The sequence below is a fragment of the Buteo buteo genome, chromosome 9 (genome assembly GCF_964188355.1).
Source record: "Buteo buteo chromosome 9, bButBut1.hap1.1, whole genome shotgun sequence".
Classification (NCBI taxonomy): Eukaryota; Metazoa; Chordata; class Aves; order Accipitriformes; family Accipitridae; genus Buteo; species Buteo buteo.
The window spans coordinates 6,111,457-6,131,780 of record NC_134179.1 but is presented as its reverse complement, the minus strand read 5'-3'; the positions used below and the strand labels follow the sequence as shown (position 1 = coordinate 6,131,780).

The 20,324-nt window shown below is 42.2% G+C and overlaps 1 protein-coding gene across 16 annotated transcripts in view; it reads left to right on the top strand.

Moving 5' to 3' along the window:
- ALG9 (ALG9 alpha-1,2-mannosyltransferase) overlaps positions 1-20,324 on the top strand; it is a 109,228-nt gene that overhangs the window by 11,019 nt on the left and 77,885 nt on the right. For 14 of the 16 annotated variants that reach the window (XR_012651555.1, XR_012651559.1, XR_012651552.1 and 11 more), the window contains 5 exons: positions 1,242-1,396; positions 3,629-3,758; positions 4,523-4,670; positions 5,003-5,132; positions 12,738-12,868. Coding sequence is in view for 5 of the 16 variants with exons in the window: in XM_075035089.1 (XP_074891190.1) it covers positions 1,242-1,396; positions 3,629-3,758; positions 4,523-4,670; positions 5,003-5,132; positions 12,738-12,868 (694 nt within the window). In the remaining 11 variants the exon portion in view is untranslated. Of the gene's footprint in view, positions 1-1,241; positions 1,397-3,628; positions 3,759-4,522; positions 4,671-5,002; positions 5,133-12,737; positions 12,869-16,069; positions 16,206-20,324 lie in introns of all 16 variants that reach the window. The other 2 variants (XR_012651561.1, XM_075035090.1) reach the window with 2 other exon arrangements.

Here is a 20,324-nt window from a genome sequence, read left to right as displayed (position 1 = left end):
AACCTGGACTCTTCTATGCACTGTGAAGGGCCACTCTTCAGCTTGCAGGACTGAGCCCTGACAGGACAGTCTTACTACCCTATGCTTTGGGAAGTGTTCCCATAGGTGTGGATATACTGAGAGTAGAGAAAGGACGAACCAGAATATTCCCTACTTCACGTTGAGCTTTCTCTTAAATAAGATGACATCAGTTTAAACACATGACATTTGGCAAGTAACTCTAGAGAGGAAAAAGGTGTTGAGGAAATGTGAATTCTTCTCTGCCCTTTTCCTAAGGAAGATTCATTAAGCATCAGCAGTAGTCTCCAAATTCATCAGTCCAGTTAGTGCTTTGCTCTCTGATTTTTTCACTGAATACAAGAAACAATAACATTATAATCCCTGCTGAAAATGTATGTTAACACATATTTGCTTATATCTGTTCCTTGGATATGACTGACATACTGTCAGAAACCAGTAAAAGCTCAGTAGGAGATCCTGTAAATGCAAGATTTCCTGCTGTTCACTTGGTGTTCTTGTACTTAACAGCAGGAGCAATTCTGCCAAGTGCTTTGTTCTTATTGTCTGTGAAATGCCGTTAGCTTAAATGCTTAACTCTGTTGTTGGGAGTAGCAAGAGGGCAGAAAAGGGACTGAAAATTGTCAGGCACTGTAGAACCCTCCTCAGTGTGACTAAAATTCAGGGTAATTGTTGTTATTTTTGAAGCAGTTATTTCCTCCATTAAGCAGAAGGTGCCCGAGAGACCTCTCATGCTGTTATTTTTGTAATGAAGCAATGAAGGTTGTGGAAACTTCAGTCGCTAAACAACCATTTGTAAGTGGAAGGGTAGGTCTAAAGAGATCCTTTCTGATCTTTGTATGTCTGGCATAATATACAGCAGGAAATCTAGTACTCCTGACTGCCTGTTTAGACATGTCAGTTCTGGATGGATTTTGTCTCTTGCTTGAATTCAGTAATGCAGTCCCTTATTTTCTGCTTTTGGTCTTCTAAAATCTGTTGGAATTGTTATATGGTAGGAATCTACAAAAATTCTCTCATCAAAATTCTATATTGACTGTTTGGACATGCTACCTGGGTTTTAGCAACATGGCTGCTCAGAACATGGTGTGTTTTTGTCTGAAGGCAATGGTTTGGGTCTGAATAATAGGCTTTTGAATGTGAGATATGATTGTGCAAGAGGGGGAATAGGATAAACCCCTCATTCTTACATTACTTCTTTGCTGAGTGTTTGTTTCTTTCAGTTCAGAATCTGGGCCGTCCCTACTGGCTGACGCTAGCTCCTATGTACATTTGGATCATGATTTTCTTCAGTCAGCCCCACAAAGAAGAGAGGTTTCTCTTTCCCATCTATCCCCTCATCTGTCTCTGCGGTGCTGTGGCTCTGTCTGCTCTTCAGGTAAGTTTTAGTGGAACATGTTTTTTTAATGAGCTCATACCTTTAGGAAGTGTAACTGCTGGCTGACTTCTTCAACGTTGCTTACCAAAATTTGGGAACATCTGCAGAATATGTGCATCTGTGACACAATCTACAGTGATTACACAGTTCAGGACTGTCCTATGCATAACTTTTGATCATCGACTTTAATCTGTTAGCTGGTATAGTTTTCATTTTTGAACCATTTTTCATGGATAGGTATTGAGACGTTGGAAGCAAAATCCATAGCTGTACTAATACTGAAGTGTGTGTGTGTGTTGCTGATTTTACAAATTAAACTATAATCTTCCTGTACAGGTTGATTGAGAGTATGTGGAAAACTGTTAGCCCTCTGTAAGATGTGATGTAAAAGCAAAAATATTTGGGATTTCCCTCCTGAGCGTTGTACAGAATGAGCTCATGTAATAATCTTGGACTTCAGTGCAGACTGCTTAACAGCCCAGCAAAAAAAGATCAAATTTCATGGCTTTATAAGGTGATCACATTAGGAGCTTGTCCAGGATTGTATGAAGTGATAAATGGTTGAGAATATTTCCTTGCCAGTAATTATTTCATGATGACTTTGAGTTGTTCTCCTATCCCAAGCAGGAATTTCTGGTGAGGAGCAGTTGTGATGTTGTAGTCCCAATACAACACAGCATCCAAGAGATGTCATGAGGATCAGTAACTTGCTTATAGCATTGTGCCTCCTTTGTCTGTTGTTAAGCTTTAAGGGGCAGGAATGTGTATGTGTAGGAAATGCATTTTGTTGTATCCTATTAGGAATCGCTGATTTGAAAAAGGAAAAGTGATCTTGTTTAGGCATTGGGAAATTGCATTGGACATTTGGCAAAGCCAAAAATTGGATGTTTTGTTAATATCACTTGAGACACTTCATAGAGTAAAGCACTAATATAGGTTGATATAAACCTTACCAAAGCTCAAAATTATTCATCTTTCATCTGTTAAAGAGGAGCAGGAATGCAGTCACTAGTCCCTGTTAGAGCCTGTCCCATCTGTTTGGCCTCATTCTGCTATTACTCTTCTGTCCTGCTATGCACCACTGCTGGCTGTTCCTGTCCTGGGCTCCCCACCAGCATTGCCTGCACCCCTCAAATCACTCTCACTCTTCCACTGGTCAGTTACTATTCTGGCTGTTGATCTCCCATCACTGCTGATGCCTTGCAGTGCTAAGCTGGAACAGCCCAGATGGGTTTCAGTCCTTGCGTTTGTACAGGATCAAGCTCTGTAATGTCAGCAGTATTATGGCACTGACCGAGAATTGCTATGTGCTGTCAGAACATTCATCAGAGGGCAATGGTTTAGGACCTTTGCCAAATATAGCTTTAGGAAAATCTAGTGTATATTTCTGCCCTGCATATTTTAACACTGCTTGATGACATTTTGTCCAGTATTTAGTATCCAGCTGAGAATTTAGAATTCATTGCCCACTAGTAGTACAAGCTTGTCAGAGTCTACTCCTCCAAACCATGTGGACCTGGCTGTTATGAGAAAAATGCAAACAAGACAAGAGGAACAGAAACCAGATTAGGATAGGAAGTGAATAATCACTCCCGCAGAAAGGCAAAGCAGGAGGGAGGGACCAAGCCAAGTATTGGATGTAGTTCCTCCTGGATATTCCCAGAAATGCTTTTCAAATTAGAAAACCCTAAGGGGCTTTTCTTTCAACAGTTTCAGGGTGGCGTGTGTTTAAAGGTGGTTGTAGAATGCCCTATGTGTTCTTTTATCTACTTCAAAGCTGTAGTTTGTGCAGACAGGGTAAACAACCATAGGTCACTCAGTAAATCTGGGTAATGGAGCTTCTGTTAGAGAGGAAGTCACTCCAGCATTGAAAATGAAGTCTGTTTGTGTAGGAAAGTTTTACAGAAGTGTCTGAAAGGGACACTTGCTGCTGGTTCACCTGGGAACAACCAAGCTGGAGCCCTGGTAGAGAGTACTTTACAGCTTGACTAGAGGCTTTCCTAGGGAAAGAGCTGAAAACATCTTTAAATACCTTAGATTATCAGTTAAGAAATGTGACTGAAACATGTGAGTTTCTGTGCATTTTTTATGGGTCTGAATGAAAAAATGAAGACCAAAGATCTGGTGTGAGATGCAGGCACTGCTGTAAGGTCCTTATGAAAAATAACATTTTGCTGAACATACCAGAGTTTGAGGAATTTTATGTTGTCTTTTTTATTATTCTTTCCTCAGAAATGTTACCACTTCATATTCCAGCGCTACCGCCTGGAACACTACACAGTCTCATCAAACTGGCTGGCTCTGGGGACTGTCTTTCTCTTTGGCCTTTTGTCATTGTCACGCTCTGTTGCCTTATTCAGAGGTTGGTATTTTAGACTTGTCCTGTGCTTTCATGGGTATTGGTCTTGGCAAGTCTTAAGGCCTGCCAAAGTTCTGCTGCTTTGACTATAGCAGCAGAGTAGAATAAGGAACCTTGAAAGTTTGGATGTCATTGTTGCAGGGAAAAGAGTAAGTTCTAATGGTCACCATTAATGAATAGATTATACACGTGTGTGTGTATGTATATGCACATTCATACATGTATGTATGAACGTATGTATTCATGTATGTATGAATGTATCAACAGAATTGTATCAGTTAAAAATCTGCTGCCCTTCATCTTCAGCCAGTACAAATATACTGGTATAAAACCTGTACCCAGGCTAGTTAAAGCAGATACTTTAACTTTCAAACATATGATCCCACTTGAAATAGCATTTTCCCATGTAAAACTTGTAATTAGGTGCATGTGTCCTTAATGGAGATGAATTAGATATAGTCCTTAAGTACTTTCTTGAATCACAGCCATGCAGTGAACCTTCCCACCTCATCAATATTTTTTTTGCTTGATGGTAGCCTTTGACAGTCAGGATAGGAGAATGTGAATAAAGGTGGTGGGGTACAAGCACTTCTAAAAGGAGGAGGAGCTTTGGAATCAAGCCACTTTTTAGCATAGACCAATTCATTTATTCAAAAAGTTATCAGTTAGAAAGTTATGTATGAACAATTTTTTGTAGTCTTTCAAAAGTGGTCATGTAAATATCACCTATTTCTTTAGTCTTATTTGCAACTTTCTGCCTTCCGTAGGCTACCATGGGCCCCTGGACCTGTACCCAGAATTTCACAGGATTGCTACTGACCCAAGTATTCACACTGTGCCGGAGGGGAGACCCGTTAATGTCTGTGTGGGAAAGGAGTGGCACAGATTTCCAAGCAGCTTTCTCCTGCCAGATAAGTAAGTTGTTTAATGTAAAAGGTACAATTTGGTGAGATTTGTAAGGAGGGACACTTCTCTGAAGAAGTATTAAGAAGTATTTATGGGACTAACCTTCAAGACCATGTATCTCTGTTGACACCAGCATATCCAAACCAAAGGATTCTGAAGTTTGGTGTCAGCAGATTGTGTTGGTCACAAGCTACTGGAAATTTGTGGTGTGACTGCTCCTCTAGCAGGGCTGTCTACCCTCAGGAATGAAATGTCCTTGGTTATGCTTTTCCTTTTCTCCACACAAAATGTTACTAGCTCCTGCATTTTACTGTTGAGCTTTCTGACACTGTTCTCTGCAGCTGGCAGCTCCAGTTCATCCTGTCAGAATTCAGGGGCCAGTTACCAAAACCATTTGCCAAGGGACCAATGGCCACACGGATCATTCCCACTGACATGAACGACCAAAACAAGGAAGAACCATCTCGATATGTAAGGATTATATTCCTCTTTTCTTTTCCTTACCTTACTGTATAATTTGTATTATTATAATGCCTATGATTGGGTCTTCCTCTTTTGTTTCCTGGGGACCATACAAGTTACAGAACAAAAATGGGCTCTCTGCAGCACTTGGAAATTTCCCCATTTATGTGAGTGGTTTCTGTTTGCATTTCATCTGTCTATTTTCATTTCAAGACATCATTATAAAAAAAAGAATCAGAAGAAGTAGTAATTCCTAGTTATTGCAATTTTGGGTTAAGTATAATGTGTTACTGTGATCACAGGAAAGAGAACTGAATGAGTAGTTTGAAATCCCCCACAGAAAATGTTTGTCACTGAGCAGGGATTGCAATTTGCCTTTGTACTTTCCTTTCTTTTTAAATATAAATCTACTCATCGTATTTGCAACTGAGAAGGAGAAACTTCACTGAAACAATTGCATCAGTGATTTAAATGGGAATCTGTTAAGATAATGTATACTGGTATATTAATATGTTACTTTTCCTGGTTGTATTCTGTTACCTAAACAAGAAGAGTGCACACATATGAATATTTTAAAATTATTGTAAGCTAACTTCTTTAAAATTATTTAGTAGGTTAAATCTTAGCAGTGCACTAAATATTCTTTGCAGTGCACTAGATACTTAGTCATCCTTTCTTTTTTGTCCTAAGGGTTGAATGAGAGGAACTGCCAAGAAATGCAGTCCTTTCTTCATTCTCTCTTAGCTCCTTGGAGGATAGCTTTGCAATGTCCATCAGTATATAGGAAGCACTCACATGTAGTACACCAGGTCTCTGGTTTACATGAGTGGGTCTGTCCTGGCTGAGGACAGTAGACATATGCTTGTTTATGTGACTCATGACTTTGGCCTGTTAGAAATGGTACAAGCACTTGTGATTTGCTCATAGAAGTGGATGAAAGGCAGTACTGTAACCCAGGAGCAAACTGTGGATAAAAGCAGGGATCAATCTTCTGGGTTAAAGCTCTCTTATTTTGAGCCTCATTATGTAGTTACTGGAAATGGGAAGGAGGCATGTTCCCACCTGAGAGAAGCTGTCTGCTGCAGTGCATTTAATTTACAAAATCTTTACCTGTGGCGTATTTTTAGCACAGACAGCTGGCTGGTGCACAGCCTGTGACTAATGGAGCAAAACACACTTTTGTTTCATGGTTGTTTCTTAACGTCACCCTACAATTTTTTTATTTCTCATGCAAGCAAAAACACTTACGACATTAGAAATTAGTTATTAAATGTGAATTTTAAATGGAGTTTTAAAACTTTTACTTGTGACCTGCTAATAACACCAAGAGAACAAGGTCTTTTCACAAGTTTAGTTAGCTTACAAGTGCAAGCATACCAGATTTAAAAAAAAAAACCAGTTAGCAAGCACTGGAAAGGACTATCATAGCGAATAAATCTAAATAGCATGAGTCTGTTGGTCAATTTAAATGGGAGAAAACAAATGGTTCAAAAGGATTATCTGAGCCATGGACAGCTTAAAACCAATTAATGGCTGCAGAAATGGGACTGATCTCTCTGTTTCAAGTATAAGTATCTATTACTGCTGTGCTTGAAAATTGAAGAGTAAATCTCAGTGTTTCTGTTGCTATGAGACACTGGGGAAAAGAATTATTTGATCTTCTTGTTTTGCAATTTTTCCTTCCTCAATCATGTTGAACAGCACTTAACTTGTACTTGTCCTACTGAGGAGATTCATTTGTCTCTAAAACTGCTAAGAAAGAAATAAGGAGTATTATTTCTTAGAAAGATGTATCCAAGCAGGAACAGTAGGTTAGGCCTAAACCTGAAACTGTTAAAAACTCCTGACTTCAGAGGAAGTTTGTTTAACTACTTTATTTTCACTTCTTTTCCAATTCCCTTTAGCTCTGTTTTGAACCATAGGAACCACCTGAAGCTTGGTTTCATTTTGGAAATACGCACTTGAGTGATCAGTAAAACATCTCTGGTTTTGCTCAAAACAGTTGAACTTTATCTGTGGTAAACCAGACAAGCCCCTGTTGTGCTCTGTGTGGCCAGGCTAACATCCATCCAGACACCAGTGAGAGATGTGTGGCTGCAGCAGTACAGCAGCAGGCTGCGCGCTTAATTCCATCTCTGTACTATACTGTGCTCACTCCTGTTATTCAGGATGTGATCAAGTGTAGTTCTCCACCACTTAGCATAGCGGTTGCATCAAATAAAAAAAGAGTGGGAGGAGGAAAAGGAAAGGAGAACAGAAGAGGATAGGATGTAATTTAGAAATTCCTTGCAGCTCCCTTCACTAAGACTGACTTCTTTCTACAAAGAAACATTCAAGGTCTGTACATGACCAAATCTTCTGTAAATCCCCAAATAGATGCATAGGTGCTGTGTTGGCTCTCTGACCAGGATGAATATTATCCTTAGCTTCAGTGTAATTTGTAAGAATGCACTGTGCTCTACTTGGAGTGGTAGAAGGGAAATCTGTCTTTCAGCTGGCAGATAATTCATATGCATTGGAAGTGCCAGCCCTTTTAGGGGAGCATTTAGAATGGAAGAAGTGAGATCAGTCTCAGTGCTTGAGGCAGTAACTTGTCTTTCTCTGAATGATTCTACATCACTTACAGAAAAACTTAGTTAGTGGTTTGGGAGTCTTTTTGCTAATGAGCCAGAACCTCTCTTAGGGCCTGGAATGTTCTTCTCATACAGTGCAAGAAGTGGATTCAACATTCTCCTCAGCTGAGTTTCCCATTGTGTAATTTCATTTGCCACTCAGTTGTGATGCCACGGAGCCATCTGGTATCCACCTAATTAAATTGTTTTCAGCCCAAATTGTTACAATAAACCCCAAAGGTGCTTCAGAAAAGTGAATTCAAGCACGTCCAAGGAAGTTTGCATAAAATTTTGTGGGAACGCAAACTGAAATGTGGGATCCCGCAAGGAAGAGTTTGAGGGAGTAAGACAGAATAAGACATAGTCATCTTGGAGAATCTCAGCTGCCTGTATTTACGATAACTGATGGGTAGAGGCCTTTGCAAACCTGGTTTAAGGGGCCTTAGATTTTCCTTTGACTAATCCAGCTATAGCTGCCCTGCCTTTTTCTTCATCTTTTCAATGTGTCAAATGTATGCAGTGAGTGACTCTAATGAAATTTGTTTCCTTGTTGAAACACCTGGTCATCACACATAACCTTTTTTTTCTGACTTGATGAGATGTACACACTGTTGTGCAATCAGCAAGACACAACTGTGTATGTTGTGTTCTGCCATTGTTAACTAAAGCGAAAACTGGCCTCCTAAGGAGTGCATATAGATCTCTTACAAAGGCCATGGGCCCTCTGTGTACAAGTCAATGAAACCAAATGGAGCAGAACTTGTTGCTCCCCAAATTTGGATCATGTTTCTTCCACCAGGCACATAACTTATTAATGTGAGTCCTCCTCCTGATAGGGACCTTAGTCTTTCCCTTCCAGCCCCTGCTGCCCTGACTGTTTGCAAAAAAAAAAGAAATAAATCTGGAGAGGCCTGTCATTTTACAAAGGTCAGTGATGATCTAACCTTGCAAGAACTCTCCTATAGCCTGCGCATTGAAAATCTTGTGCATGAAAAAGGTGAGATTGCAATCTGCATTCTGTTCAGAGGCCCTGAGGAATGAATAAGGACCAAGAGTTTGTGTCACCAGCTGAGAGACAATTTTTTTTGCGTGTGCACTGTTGACAGGATCTGATTATGATGCTGTGTGATGCTGGGGCCACGGAGCCTGTTTCCAGACACTAATTCAGCACAATGATTTGTTTTTGTTGCTGTCTTCAGAAAAATTTTGTAACCAGTCTATACCGAGACACATGATGGAAGTTCTTAGCCTAGCACAAAAATTTTCTTACGGGTCACTTACCCTCCTCATTAATTTCTTTCCTGGGAGTGCAGTGGATTGCTAGTGGAAGATGTCCTTGTTTATACCTGGGAGTGGGAAGGAGGCATGTTAGAAGCATGCACCTGTCCTCCGGTTCATGCAGTTGGGAGTTCAAACACGAGCTTGGCAGCAGCAGGGTGTTTGGGAGGAGCTGGCTGGACCTTTTATTTGCTTGGCAGGTTCCCTGGTGTTTGCTGAGCTGCTAGGGCTGGGATTAGATGGCACAAAGTGGCCTGGCATTCTGATAACCCTGTCCTGCTGGATGCAGGGATTGGTGGCAGCTGTAAACTGAGATACCACAGTTGAAAACTTGGTATTTTTCCTAAATTCCCATGTTAAGTCCCCTTCCTTTCTCCCTTGTATTCCACCTGGGTGAAACATCCGTAAAACTAATGAGACTCATGTTACAATTTGCAAATATTTATTGATTGGAAGTTATGCCCTGTCTTCTGTTCCACTTAACCTGAACAAGGACTCTGGTGAAGTAATTTTTTTAAATCTAAATGCATGTATTCTACTTCCCTGATGTCTCACAAATAAAAATACCTAGATTATTTAAGGAAACCACCAATAATTACTAGGATGTGCTGTACTTCACTGGTGTTTTTTCTCAGAAATTCAAAATACTGTCCTACGTTTTAATGTACAATGCTTAATAACGTATCAGAGGCAGAAGTGGGAATCATTAGTCTCCTTCATCAGTTGGGAATATTGGAGTGCCACAGGGATGGCTTGCAGACCAACAGAGCCAGAAAAAGCATCCAGGAATTCTGTGTGTTCTCAGTTCACAGAAAGAAGTACTGGAGATAGAACTTTCAGATTAATCTGATTGGAAGTGGCACAAGAGCATAAGACAGTTGCAAGTATCAGTCCTGTTGACTTCTAGTGCCTCTCAGGTCACTACTGCAAGCTCTTGCCAGACGGTGCCTTATGTGTGAAAGTGTGACCCTTGGCTGACAAAACCTAATGTCAGCAAAATACCCAGGTACAGAGGCAATACCTGGTGGAAATTGCTTTGCTCCAGTGGCTGAAAATCATTATGCCAGCAAAAGCTCAACCTTGCTGCTGCTGTACACTGCATCTGCGAGGGGCTCATTTTTCTGGTGTATTGTAACAATATAGCTACCCTGGTACAATTGAAACATGGATTTAGGCTTGGGATTATTTCACTTTTGAAAATGTGACTTAGATCACTTAAAGACACTTAGATCTTCAACAGGAGGACATCAGCCCTTATTTGTAACCTATCCTCTCCTCTAGATCTCTTACACTCAATGCAGAGGTTTCTATACAATGTAGCCTCTTGTTGGGCTACCTCGTATGAAATTTATCTCACATCTGATGATTATTATTAAAAGGAAATTTGTCCTGGTAGGAACTCAAGTCTTCTTTGTACCTGACTGTTCACATTTGTCTTGGCAGAGTTTTTATTCCTCAGCAGCTCAAGTGCACATCTGTAGGGGTACCTGTGAGGAGGGGGGAGAAGAGGGCAGGAGGTGGGGGCTGTTAGGCAGAAAGGACAGAGGATATTAATATAAATGAACAGTACAGCCTGTTCATATCCAAGAGCACTCTCCCCTGCAGGAAGGAGAAGGTTGCATAACGTGAGTCTCCTGAGGACATTGCCCGCAGCTCATTTATCTGGGAGGTCACACACATAATTCATTTCTGTGATGTTCCCAATGCTTCCTCGAATGCATTTTCATAATTTGGCAGGGTGTTGCCAAACATTTTGGTCAGGACAGAGCAGTTAACTTGCGTCACAGGCAGCTGATAAAGGCATGACTGTGCTGATACCAAGTTCACATGGTCTGAGAGGTGCAATGTGATGTCCATCTGCTGCAAATGAGGCAGTGAGGGTCATCAGTGCTACAGGACAGGTTATTCATGCACAAACCCCACCGTAATTTGTGCCAGACAACAAGCTTACTCTACCAGAACTACTTACTGTTTTCTATGATTCTGCTTAAGACCTGCCATGAGATGAGAAGACTGGTACCATGAGGCTTGCAGAGTTAACAGGTTGTGAAGCTTGTGTGATCCTTATGGGTAACCCATATTGATCTGTATGTGTTCTGAGCCAAATGTGCTGGAATTGCATGCAACTGATTCTAAAAGGACTTCCAAAGAAGGCATGAAAAATTAGGTGAGTGAGGGGATTTCTTTTGCAGAAAGTTGGTAGATACACTGTTTCTTACAGGAGGATAAACCTGACCCTGAGGCACTGGCTCCCCTCAGCCTGATCTCATGTGTACTTTGTTGTTTTTCTTGGGCAGTAGGTCAAGCCTTTTGTGTGAACTTGACTGTACATTCTTTAGGGCCAGGACAGCACCTATATAAGGTGTTAATTGGCAGTGTCTTTGGATGTTTATACATTACAAACAGTTCATGATCATGACAAATGAGTGCTGAGTTGGTACACTTCCTAGCATCCATGTCTAGTGTTCCTCTGGTCTACAGAAATATTGCTCTGGATGTGCCTTGACATAAGGTGCCCTTCTCACTGTTGTGCATGCACTTTGGGGCAGAATTCATGAACTGCTGTTAACAGTAGTGATAGGAGTGGTTATCCATAGATCACTCAGAATGAGACAATGTACTGGAAACTGCAAAGGTCTGTCCTTTTCAGAGTTTTTATCAATGATTTGCAGGGGGGGGAGGAGAAATAGGCAATAGACTTATTAAATAAAAAATTATGTGAGAGAAAGTACGTAATTAGAATTCAAAGTGATTTTGACAAATTAGAGAAAGGATCTTAAAAAAAAAAAAAAGGGGTGAAATTTAGAATGGACAGTGCACTAGACAGAAATAATTAGGTGAATAAATGTAGGTTGAAGACCAGACAGTTAGGCACAAGTCCTTCAGGAAAGGATCCAGGGGTGCAATGAGTCACTGGATGAATACATCTTAGTAATGCCATGCTGCTGTATAAAGAGATGAGCCACATAGAGGGTTATATCCACAGGAGCATGTTGTGCAACTGTTGCTTTGCTGCTCTGCATTAGAACGTCCTTCATTAAAGTGCTACATTCTACTTTGGGCACTGTATTCAGGAGAGATGTGACTAACTGAAGACCCTCAAGAATGATCACAGGGGTAGAAAACATGACTATAGAGTAAATTAGGGTTGTAGAGAAGGCAAGAGCCATCTTTGGATAACAGAACTCTAGTATGTAAAAACTATCACAAAGAAAATGATGTTTTCCTTGTTCAGGATGTAAAACAAGTAGGAACAGGCATGAACTGAGACAGAAAAAATCCAGTGTAGACATCAGGAAACCTTTCTAACAATAAAGATAGCGAAGTCTTGCCTGGGGAGCTTGTGCAGTCAGCATTGTGAGAAGTCTTTAATAGCTAGTTAGAGAACCACCAGGAAAAACATCAACAGAATTGGTTCTGCCGCCTCAAATTCCCCTCTGTGACTTGCCAGTTCCTCAGTAAGAGAGCTGGCAGTGGTGCTTCCTCAGAGGAGGACCCTAGGACTCTCCTCCTATGATCAGAGCAGTAGCGGTAGCTTGCATTCCCCCATAAAGGTTTTACTTGAACACATTCAAAATATTTTACCATGTATCTTGCATGAAGCATTTGCCTGTTGCTAGAAATTTAACCACCTTCTCATTGATAAGTAACAGCCTGTATAAATGAACACATACAACCAGAAGCCTACAGGAAATAAATGATAAGATTGTCTTTCTTTCTGCAGACTGACATTTCCAAATGCCACTATCTGGTGGACTTGGATACAGCAGCTGAAACCCCAAGGGAGCCAAGGTATTCCTCCAACAAAGAAGAGTGGGTAACCATTGCCTACAAGCCATTCCTAGATGCTTCCAGGTATGCTTTACACGTTTGAGAGGGAGGGAGAAAGGCTAGCAGGTCTGTGAATGATTCTGTTCAATCATCCGCTTGCAGAAGTAGCTATATACAGGGAAGAAAGATACATTGGCAAATACCAGCTTGAAATCCAGTTTCCAGTAAAGGCAGCTTGCTCACTACAGTGGAGTCTTTGTCAGACTTGTACTTGCAATATTTATGACCTAGGTTGCTTTAGAGGGTGAAGCTAGCTCAGAAGGGTAGTAAGAAGGGTTATTTTTAAAAAGAATCCTCCCTGTGCACTTCTTGCTGAAGTAATGTTTTTTGTTTTGCTTTCTAAAGAAATGAGGTGTATGTCATCTCTGAACAGACTTTTGGATCTGCTGTCTTGTTTCAGCCAAATTCCAGACAGGTGTAAGTCAGTCTCAAAGAGTATGAGCTCTTACAAATTTTATGAAAGCTGACAGACAGAGAGAGGAGGCAATCTCAAGTGAAAAGTCAGCAAAGTCACACCTTTATTAGGCATCAGAGAATCCATGGAAAAGACTTCTGTTAGAATCCATTCTTCATTAGTTCAGCTGCTCACTGAACAACTTGCTTGTGTGTCTGAATAGGAATTTCTGGGAGAAGCAGAGATTGAAATTGCTCTCTTCCAGGCTAACGGGGTGGAATCAGGGTTGTCAAACTGTCAATACATTCCTGCAAATACAGAAACCCTCAGCTGTAAGGGGATAGTTATTTAGTCATTTAAAGCTCTGTTTGTGGAGCTGTCATAACAGGACAGAGAGGCTGACTGGAAAAAGTCTCTGTAAAAAACTAACACAGGGTTCAGTGCCCTCCTATTTTCTATCTGAGACCTTATTCCTTCCTAGTAACAGGACCCTCCAGGGAGGGGGCTGGTAAAAGCAGTTGAACAGTGAGAAAGAGTGATAATGTTAGAGCATCTCCCAAGAGTGCTGTAATGTTCCCAGCTTGCTGACACAAACAAGTTTTCTTGGCAAGGTCTTTCATGAACTATGTTTTCCAAGAGACCTGCTGTTATATTTGGGCAGGACTTTAGGAAGAGAGAATGAGATGGCCAGTGAGTCTTATTAATGAGGCAATAGAAGCATCTGCATAAGAGTTTTGCAAAGGACTCCTGGTACAGAGCATATACCCTTGAATGTACATTTCTGCTCTGAAGACATATTCATGTGTTTTTAAAGCTGGTTTATCTTGCTATCCTCTGCTGAACAGCCAAGCTTTGATTGTTTGGACCTGATCTAAAGTCCTTTGAAGTCAATCAGAGGCACTGAGTCAGGTCCAAATGAGCCTTAAGACACCTTGGGTTAACCATGAGAATGTAATTTGCTAGGGGTGCTTTCAGAGGTAGCAGCTGTCTGCCACAGAGATGCTAGCCTGCCTAAAGAAAGCAAAGGGAATTATTCTGGTATGGATGTACATCTCCCAGACTTCTCCAGAATGTCCTGGATTCTCCATGGCTTCTTTCCACTTTTGTTCATTTTTCCTATACTTAGCTGATGTTTGGTAGAGAAGGATTTGGTCTGCCTCATGGGGCTTTTGGATTATTGCACTTTCAACCCCACCCATAGCCTCTGAGCTTTTGATTAAAGCTCATGAGAGACATACCACTGCTCTCTCTGCTGAACCCATTTTGTACCCCCTTAGAGGCTGTGCCTTGCTGAATACAAACCAGCATCTGTCTGGAAGCAACAGCACTGTGTATCTGCTCCTTTTGTGGGGAAAGAGTTGAGTCTGCAACTGTAGGCTTTACCAAAGGATGGACACAAGTGTTTCAAGTCCTCCACTTTCACCCAGGCTTTTTTGTTCATTCCTAACTTGGCTGGGGATTTTTCCTGTAAGGTGTGTGTACATCTGATACCATCTCAATCCTGACCCTACTGCAGCCTGCGATGCTGAGTGGAATCGGTGCAAGGAGTTAAGCTAGAGCCAAACGCATAGCTCAGTGCTTAGCTGAGTCCTTGTCACTCTCTTCACTGCTTTAATGCTGTTTCCATATGAGTCACTCTATGACATTTTTCTTTCTTCTTTTTTCCCCTCCTTATTAGGGAAAATTGATAGGATTAGGGAATTTCCCTATTTACAGCTAAACCCCTGCACCCTGCCAAGCATAAATATCTGGCTGGCTTCTCAGGAATTTGGCTGAATACATAGGTAGTTGTGGTGTTGCAGCTCTGTGCTTCTAGGGAAGATGCTGTCAAAGTACTTCTTGCTGAGGCTGGTAACTTAGTCCCAAGCTTGGCAGTGAAAACCTGTGCAATCATTTTGATTTGATACATGATACTATGTGTTGCATTTAGATCATCTAAACTCCAGCTAGATTCCCAAGCTGTATGTTTCTTGTTGGCTAAGCATCTCTGCAAGCCTGCAGCCAAACTCTGGTAACCGACTTAGTACACGGATGTCAATTTCTGCGTGTGGTCCTTCATGTCTGGCTTGTGAAGGGAGAGTACATGTGGCTGTTACCACTGGAAGTAATGGCTTGGCTTGTTGTAGTAAAGGTAGGATCTCACCACAGAGCAGCAGCTTGTTGTGAGAAGCTGGGAGTCACAGAGAGATCCTGAAACTTCAGAGCATACTGATCCTGGTAATGATGAGATGTAAAGACAGAATACTGGGGGTGGGGAAAGGGGAGCATATTCCCTGGGTAAGCAATCACCAAGACCTTAGAACAGATCATCTAAAGGTGGTGGGAAGGGAAGGGAATCTTTCTGGCTGCTGTGTCCACCTTAACAACAGATGCTGTTGCATTAGTGGGAGACTGGAATAGAAGAGGGTTTGCAGAGCATGTCCCAAGAGGAGATCAGGCAGTCAGATCCTTAGCCCTGCTGGTGTCGCCTGTCAGCCTCATCTGCTCCTGTTTTTGTGCTGCATGGAAATTCTCCATGCTGTTCCTTATCAACGCCTCACAGCTGGAGCAGAGGGGAGGTGTGGTGCCTTCACCAGTGGAGGAGGCCAGGTTGCCATAGCAGCAGATCTGATTTCCATCCCTGCTGTCAGTACATCCAGAGCTCCCGCAGTTTGGAGCGCTGGGCTCTGTCCCTTCAGCAGTCCTTCAGCAGTTGGTAGGTGGGGCAGCTTGAGTGCACAATACTCCTGAAGGACTAGGAGGGCATGTGGTTACCTGGGGGGGTAGCACTGATGTGAGGGATGAGAGAACCAGCAGTGTCTCCCCATCGTGTCACTCTGCTTGTTTGACAGATTCTCTGTTCCCCCTGAAGAAGAACAGTAAGCCAGGAACCATGGCCTGCCTAGCAGGGCAAATGCATAGCAGTGGGCACAGCTTCCCAAGACAACTCATGGTACAGTGAAGAGCAGAAAGAACAAACAATAAAAGGTCTGATCTGCCCTGCTTTTAGCCAGTGTGTCATTTAAAGGTATCACATTTAAAATTGGATGCTACAGACAAGGTCAAGGCCCCTTTTGCCTGCCCATCCACAACAGCATGAGCAAGAGAAATTTCTGAAAGGCTCTTTTTGGATTGCCTGCTTCATAATTTTTGTCATATATTTTTAATTTCTTTCTGTAATTTGGCCCTTGGAGAAGAGGTAAGGTGGATGAGTGATTAAGGGGCTCAGCTGGAACTTGGTGCTCCCGTGACTCTGTCCAGGTCTCTTAGACCCTCCCTGTGTTGAAGTTTCCCATTTGGAACAAAAGTTGGTTAGCTCCCCACTTGTCTCCAAGAGTTTGTTGGCAATGAATGAAAGAGTGAGGAGCTTCAAGTTCATAATAGCACTGGCAGGTAAATACCATTGCATTGTTTTGCATCCGAGTAATAGAATTTTGCTGCAACTTCCATATAAAGGTTTCCTATGGCAAATGTTCATCAATCTGTTGAGCTCCTTGCTCTGAATGCGTCATAGCATTTCTAAAATAAGACAGCGTTGTTTGCTTTGGTTTTTTTCCCTGAGTGTGATTGAGTTGTGACTTGCATAAAATAATGGGGCTCAAGCAATTCTCAAAAGGGGAAATGACACAAGTTTTGCAGTAGATTGGGAACTGACAGATGAGTTAGCTACTGGCAGTCACAGATCTTCCTAGCAATTGAATGAGATGCGAGGGTCTGTCTCACCCTGCAGACCCAGGCATTGGCTATTGTCCTTTTGTTGAGATTGGAAAACCTCATTTACAAAGGAAGTACTACTGCTGCGTCTTTCTGTCTATGGCTGCAGCAGTCTCCCTTGCTGCTAGTCAGCCCATGCTTTGCTTGCTTCTGTCCTTATCCCAGTCTGTAGAGTACCAAGCACTGCAGAGCCTCAGAGGGAGGACACTGAGAGTTGCCGTCCATCCAGCTGGAAGGTCCTCTGAGGGCATCAGTGATGCCCTGAGACTGTTTCAGGGATGCAACAAGTACTTCTGTAGTCCTGAAAGTTGTTGGCAGGCCTCATAGCAGAGAAGGTATGGAAATCCCAGCAAAAACACTTCTGTGTTTTTGTTCCATTTTAATTTGAGACAACAAATCTAGGCAGCACTGTCTCTCTTAGAGTTGAGAAATTGATCATTCTGCGGAGTTTAGCTGCAGGAGAGCAGCAGTAATGCAGTTGTAACAGAATGTTAGGTGCTAGAAATTGGTAAGCTGAAAGGATCCTGAGCTAGTAGATCTGTGGGGAGAGTTCTTCCCAGGGTCAGACACACAGGTCTGTGGGTAGAGTCAGTGAAGATGCATCAAGAATGCCTATAATGATTGAGGCTGCTCACATTTCTGAGCATGTACCTTCCCCCCCTCCCCAGCTCAGCAGAATGACGCATGTCTCAAATCCAGCACCTGCTTCCATACAATGATTTGGAAATGTCCCCTGCTATCTATGAAGTAAGTGCAAAAACACTATGAAAATGCAGCTTTTTTTATAAAAGGGAAGGAGGAACAGAAGAAGTGTCACTTTGAACTGAGCTGCAAGGGAAGCTGCCAGTGTAGATTTCAGGTCTGCAGCTCAGCGGTTGCAGAGCAAGGAGCATTTGGGGAAAAAAAAAGCCATCAAACACCTCCCCACCCAAAACGAAACTCCAGCTCTTGTTCTTTGAAAATAAATGACCCCAGCAGTTCAATTCACTCCTGCTGAACTGGAGGCTTCTGGGACTCACTGCAAGTCTCACATTGACGTCAGCAAGTGCAAAAGTAAATCTCAGCTGGCTCTGATAAATGGTGCTGCTAATTGAATTAGAGAGCACTCCAAGCCACCAGCTAATTATGCTCCTCAGGAAGCTGCTTTGCCAAGGTCCATTTAATTCTATATTGGCTGAGCACTCCAAATCTGGCACAGAAAAGGGGAAATATATTACAGTTCCCCACTGAGGAGCACATATTTTCCAGCTCTTCAGGCTGAGCTGTCTGCTTGCTCCAAACGCTTGGGTTTTCCATCAAAAAAATTATTCTTAGTGCAAAATTAATGATTCGGTCACCTTGTTCTAGCATATCATTACCCTGGTTTGATAAGAGACTCTGTCTTATTCCCTTTAATGGTGCTTTCCTCCATGTTACATGAAATGTTTTCCCTTCTTTTGTTTTACAAGTAGCTGAATTACTTCTTAGGTGCATGGTTGGTACAAAATTTAACACCTAGAGGAAGTACAAATGTTAATGGGTTTTCAGAGAGCTTTGATCATGAGCTTCCTGTGTATGCCCTTAGCTAGAAGGTACTAGGTCCTGCCCACATGGCAGAGATTCAACTTCTTCCTGCCTCTTCTTTCTGCCATTCCCTTCTCTTCTTCCTTCTCATGCTTCTTTCTGAATTTTGCTGTCACTGTGGTAAGAAGTTCACATTACAAGATGCAGTTAGGAAGAATCTCCCACCACTACATGTATTTTAACTGCTTCCATTCCATGTCAGTCTATGAGCTTGGGAGGGTGGACTTGAACATCTTCACTTAGCAGTCCTTGCTTCTGTTCCAGAAGAGCCTCCACTGGCATTTGTAGAATAGGACTGTTGAGTTGCTTTCTCCTGAAGTCCAATAGGTAATTGACAGAAATACGCTTAGCATCAAATGGCACTGTGGTTCCAGCTCTGCTGGGCCTACTGGTAACTGTGCACCTCTGTCCTAACTGGGAGCTGCTCTGGGTGCTGCAGCAGTTGCTCCCCTAGAGACCAAAAAACTGGCAAAGAATTCAGACTCCCCCTGCAATGTGGAATACCTCCCATGTCTGGAGCACAGCAAGAGCTGGGAAGAATTTGCCTGTTGCCTGGCTCCAGCCTGGAGCCCACCACTGAAAGAGACTTGCAGCATCAGTGTTCCAGTAGCATTGCACTAGACCTTTGGCTACACAGCTTGGAGTGATTGTGGCCTTGATCTTGCTACCAACATGCTTGGGAGCTCTCTGCTGATTAAGGCTACACACATGTACAGTCTCTGGGGGACAAATTTAGAATCAAATGCAAATAGAACATTATATATATTCACTGTCATCTGTCATCCCAACCCTTTCCATGTGCCATCTGTTGTCTGAGGTTGCTGAGCCTGACAAAGTGAGGTGACAGGAGGTAAAGGTTCTCTGTCTGATTTTAAAGCTCTGTCATGACCTCCTGAGCTGTAGGTGCATCAGCAACCATGGTTCTCTTATGGCTGCTGATGAGAGCAGGCATCCAGGGTTTTGTTACTGCGTAGTTACCAGCAGCAAAGAGAGCAGCCTTGTGCCTGTGTCCAGTCTGAGTCTCTTTTCAGTGACAAAGTTGCTGCTGAACAAATACAAAGGCTGACCTTATAGCTGTGGAGTGGGTATGTTGGTGCTACCATTTACCATGCTGTATTCAGGATTTCATGTTTTTATATCTGAGATGTGATTACCTGAGCACATAAATGTTACTATTTTTAAGATGCCTCTTATTTTCTGTTGCCTTTTTTTAACCTGTGTCCTTAGACTGGGTAATTGGAACCAATGTAAACTGTTCCCTTTTCACCTTTGTAAGTCTTGTTAGTGAAGAGTCATTTTGCTATGGCACCGGCAGCCTGACTAGCTAACACCTGGTAGAAACCAAGGACTCATTTCACCTTGAAGAGCAGGGTGAACTTCACTTTTGGGGTCTCTGGCTGAATGAGATTTACAGCTCTCCATTCTTGGAGCATGTACTTCTTGTTTTGGGGGAGGAGTGCAGGAATGTAGATCAGCTGTGGCCTTTATACACAAATTCACTGTATTGTTATTTGTCATGAGTGCCTTGGCATTATGTATGACATCCACTGGTGGGAAGAGCAGCTATCTTTCTGCTCTGTGTTTCTCGTCATTTTCCACCCTTGGTATTTTTTTCCATCAGTTATTCCTGCCTCTCCTTTTTTGATCTTCTTTTTACCAATAGTATTTTCCCCACCCGTTTCACTGCTAAGATAAACTGTGAAACGGTGAACACTGACATTGAAACTGCTGCTAATAAGGGCTGAGTTGCCAGCAAAGTTAAGAGCATGCAGAGAGCTTTCATTGCTCAGAGTTGTTATTTCAGGCTGTATGCAAACTCAGGATGGTTAC